Source organism: Vespula pensylvanica, chromosome 1, assembly GCF_014466175.1.
Source record: "Vespula pensylvanica isolate Volc-1 chromosome 1, ASM1446617v1, whole genome shotgun sequence".
Lineage (NCBI taxonomy): Eukaryota > Metazoa > Arthropoda > Insecta > Hymenoptera > Vespidae > Vespula > Vespula pensylvanica.
The window spans coordinates 3,669,589-3,674,588 of NC_057685.1; the positions used below are offsets into that span (position 1 = coordinate 3,669,589).

General features: G+C 32.7%; 1 protein-coding gene across 21 annotated transcripts in view; it reads right to left on the reverse strand.

Annotated features, from left to right (window-relative positions):
* Nucleotides 1-4,291: 4,291 nt before the first annotated feature.
* Nucleotides 4,292-5,000, reverse strand: part of LOC122629946 (potassium voltage-gated channel unc-103) — a 130,215-nt gene continuing 129,506 nt past the window's right edge. For 18 of the 21 annotated variants that reach the window (XM_043813927.1, XM_043813905.1, XM_043813969.1 and 15 more), the window contains one exon: nucleotides 4,292-5,000. This exon is cut by the window's right edge. In XM_043813927.1, the coding sequence (XP_043669862.1) occupies nucleotides 4,623-5,000 (378 nt within the window). In that variant the 3' untranslated portion in view covers nucleotides 4,292-4,622. The other 3 variants (XM_043814040.1, XM_043813936.1, XM_043814065.1) reach the window with 1 other exon arrangement.

The window sequence follows — 5,000 nt, forward strand, 5'->3', positions numbered from 1 at the left end:
CTCTCTCTCTCTCTCTCTCTCTCTCTCTCTCTCTCTCTCTCTCTCTTTGTTTTTATTAACAATCCAATTTCAAACTCACTTTTATTCAAAAATATTCATTCGCAGTCATTCCTTTCGATACTTTCTTCTTCTTTTTTGTTTTTTCGTTTTTTATTTTTTTTTCATCTTTTATTATTATGTTTTTTTTCTTTCATCCTTACGATATACGCATATCCATTCGCGTAAATACTTTCAAAAGCATAGCAAATTACATACCAGAAATGTGGAAGGAAAAAGGTTAGATAGATTAGGTATCCGAAAGCTATAGGTGAACGTATCGCAGAAAAATTTTTTGAGGAAAAACGCGAAGAGACAAATATATTTCTTTTCTTTTCTTTTTCTTTTTCTTTTTCTTTTTTTTTCTTTTTATTATTTTTTTTTCGAAGGAACTGACTCTCTCTCTTTCTCTCTCTCTCTCTCTCTCTCTCTCTTTCTCTCTCTATCGATCTATCTATATATCTATCTCTCTTATCTTTCCCTTCCCTCATTTCCTGGACTTTTTTAACCGTTGCTCGGTCAGTAAAAACGTTCTTTCTTTTCTTTTTCCACTCTTTCTTTATTTTTGTTTACGCTTGACCTCTTCTCTCGTCGTCTCTCTCTCTCTCTCTCTCTCTCTCTCTCTCTTTCTCTCATTTAAACGGTTCTTTCGCCGTATATCCTAAGTGCGAAAATCCACGTGTGCTGCGTACTACTACAGTAGAATAATTAAGGATTCACTATCTTTGTATGTAATTAAAAGCTGCTTGTTCGTTTTCTCATAAAGTGCCTGCAATGTCGGCCTGCTTTTCTTTTTCTTTTTCTTCTTCTTCTTCTTCGTCTTCTTCTATTGAATCTTTTTCTTCTTCTTCGTCTTGATTTACAAAGTAACAAACTATACGAGTCATTTACGACATCGTTTGTTTACATATATTGAATAATGTCGGTAGTTGGTTTACAAGTTTTGGTCGAAAATACTGACAACGAGCAATGAACGAATGGGACGGCGGTTCTTCTTTTTAACTATCTTCATTTATCCTTGTTTCCAGATTCTTATTTACTTTACTTTTCAATTCCTTTCTTTTCTTTTCTCTCAAGATCTATCGATTATCGATCACAGATCATTATGATCCATGCTCGATACGAGCATGGATACGTGAATCGTGACGATCGAAATAATAAAATAATAATATCGAGAGGATGAGAACGAAAAGAGAGGAAGAAAATAACCAACGTACATATATATACATACATATATATATATATATATATATGTATATATGTATATGTATATATGTATGCAAGTATATACATACATATACGCTTAACTTTGTAAAAGAGTGGTAGCAGAGATAATTGTAGAGATATGGCGATACATACTTGTGATTAAAAAAGCATAGACATACATACAAATATACATACAAATATGTATATATGTGTGTATATATATGCATATATATATGTATATATATATGTATGTATACCAATATTTATGTATCTCTGCATCATCTTACACGAATATACATATGTACATATATATATATATATATATATGTGTACATACATTTTAATATCACATAAACATCGTCCATGATAATTTCTTCGCTTCCTCCCTAAATAAACCTTGCAAGATAATATATACATACGTATGCATATGTATATGCATAATTTCAATGATCATCATACTTGTTCTTTCCTCCCTTCTCTTCTCCTTCTTCCTCTTCGCCATTTTTTGTTTACGAGATAATAAAAACAATGTTGTAATTATAATTCGAATAATGACAGCAATAATAATAGTAATCATCATCATCATCAGCATCATCATCATCATCATCATCATCATCATCATCATCATTATCATTATCATCATCATTATTGTTATCATAATAATAATAACGTCGTGATATAAATATAAGAATAATTATTAACTATAATATTAAGAATATTATAAGTAATCTGCACTTTTTTTCTTCTCATTCTTTTCTTATCTTTTTACTTTTCTTTTTCTTTTGTTATCATCTTTTTAATCCTCTTTCTCATTCGCCATTTTATATATTCTCTCTCTCTCTCTCTCTCTCTCCTTCTCTCTCTCTCTCTCTCTATCTCCCTCTTTCCAACTTTCGAATGAATTTCTTACAGAGAACCATTACCGTCTCGTTCGATTCGTAACCAACAAAGAATGCCTGTGTCATGCGATAAGTAAGTAAGTATTATACTTCAGATCGTTCTGGTATCTAATTTTATCTTTATTTCTCACCCACCCCCTATCACCATACAAATCACCATTTATTCGGCAATGCATTCTCTCTCTTTTTCTCTCTCTCTCTCTCTCTCTCTCTTTCTTTCTTTCTCTAATAATTTTATTATATTATATGATATTTATTTTCATCGACGTTTTTTTAATAATATATTGCGAAGCAGCCGCGCATGCTTCCATGACCTCGCCTATAAGCGTTACAAAAAGAAGATGCACTCATTTTATCAGTCGTCGTAACTTTACGCTTTTTTTCTGTTTGTTTATTCATTTATTTATTTATTTATTCATTCATTCATTCATTTCTTTATTTATTTATTTATTTTATCTATTCGTTTATTTAATTTTCGGTTTTGTTTCTTTTTTTATTTATTTCGTGATATCTTTTATATCCTCATTAACTACGCGCTTTTTTTTTGGAGGGGGGGGTGAAAGACTATGTCCAATACTTGTTTCCCTCCACGCCTTCTTTCTCCTCCTCCTCTTGCTTCTCCTTCTTCACCGCCATCGCTACCATCTCTTGTCTTTTTCTTTTCTTTTTCTTGTTTCTCATTCTTCTCGCAGGATATTACATATATTGTATACTTTCATTTTTCTTTATCATGGCGCACACGTATCTTCCTCTTCTTTTATTTCTTCATTTTCTTTCTCTTTCTTCACTTGTCTCTTCTTAGTATTCTGCGTTTCATTTGGTTTCTCTTGTATTATTATTATTATCATTATTATTATAATTATTATTATAATTATTATTATATTATAATTATTATAATTATTATTATTATTAATATTAATATTATTTTTATCATTATTATTATTATTATTATTATTATTATTATTATTATTATTATTTTCATTTTTATTTTTATTATTATTTTTTATTTTTATTTTTATTAGTTTTTTTTTCTTTCTTTCTTTTTCCTTTGAAATATTCTTTTGGTATTTCAAGCGTGTATAGCGTATACGTCTGTTAGTGTTTGTGTGTAATGTATGTCTGTGTATATATATATGTATATATATATGTATATATACATATATTATATACATATATATATACCTGTGTGTATCCCTGTACGTGTACGTGTGTTTGTTCGACGTGTAATTACTACACGGATAAATCGTTCGTGGTGACAGAATAAAAACGTCGCCCGTTCGATTTAGGTGTCCGTCTCGGCAGCTGTGTCGCTTTATATAATAAAAAACTTTGCTGAAGATATAGAAGTTATCCGAAGGTTTTGAAACGCTTAGAAATCCTTCGAAAGAAATTTCAATGTGTTCTACGCCAGATCGAATATCTCTGTGTCTTTTTCTTTCTCTATCTCTCTTTCGTCTTTATAAGAGATTTCGAAAACAATTTCGTTTGACTAACTTTTGCGTACTGTAAGTACGTAAGTAAGTAAGTAAGTAAGTAAGTAAGTAAGTAAGTAAGTAAATAAGTAGGTACTTACATATGTATGTAAGTACATTTATTAACAGTATTCTTTATGTACTTCGTTCGAAGGACGTGCCGTTTACATGTATATTTTTTTTCATATTCGTTTCTCTTCTCCCTTTCTCTCTCTCTCTCTCTCTTTCTCTCTCTCTCTCCCCTCTCTCCCCTCTCTCTCTCTCTCTCTCACATACATTAATACATACATTTGTATAACGTATATACTAATTATTTGAATCGTTAATCTTGGCATTGTAACGTGTGATCGTGATATGGCGAAAAGCATCAAGAGAGACTCTTCTTTATTAAGATGATCGACTTGGATTATATCCAAAGTAGGAAAAAGAAGGTTAGAGAGAATTTCCATGAGATTAGAGACAAGATTAGGAGCGGGAGAAGGAAAAAGAAAGCAAGAAAGAAAAAGAAAGCAGAAAAGAAAGAAAGAAAGAAAGAAGGAAAGAAAGTATGAAGAAAAAGAGAGAGAGAGAGAAAAAAAAAGAAAAGAACGGAGCAGAAGCCATTTTGGAACTTTACAGAAATAAGTAACATGTCTCTCTAGAAAAGATAAAAAAAAAAAAGAAATCGAAAGAGTCAGCGTGTGTTCTTATTTGTCATTGCGCTGTCTCATTTCAATGATCGGTCATTCGTAAAAATTCGTTTTCTGTGAGAAAAAAGCAAAAGCGAGTTTCGAATTAAGGGAACGCGATTCTCTCTTCCTCTCTCTCTTTCTCTATCTATCTATCTATCTATTTCTCTCTCTCTCTCTCTCTCTCTCTCTCTCTCTCCTCTCTCTATCTCTCTGTCTATTCATCTCTCTTTGGTTGTAGCGAGTTAGAAGCTCAAACAGCTTCAGATCCATAACAGCACGTCGTCGTCGTCGTCGTCTCTGTGGTCCGAATTCATAACTCCTTTTATAAGATTTTTGCCTTAACTACCATGATCTTGATCGAGCTCGTCCAACGATTCCAGTCTTGCTATTGGTGCCTCGTTTATCGTGAATTCCCACGATATATCTTCGCTAGTTTGTCTCGACGATTCTTGACGTTGACCCGCCGATTGGACGACGACGCCATCTTGTCCATTACCATTCGTACCTCCTCCACTTCCACCGGTCGATTGTTGTTGACCTAAACCAACACCGCTTAATCCTACTGCCGTCGTCGTCGTCGTCATCGTCGGCGTCGTTGTCGTCGTTGCTCCTGGTAATGTCGCTATTACATGTCTAACACCATTTTCCGTTCCCCTTTGTTGTTGATCGTTCGGACAACGATGATTCGAGGATGAATCCTTACGTGAATCACCGCT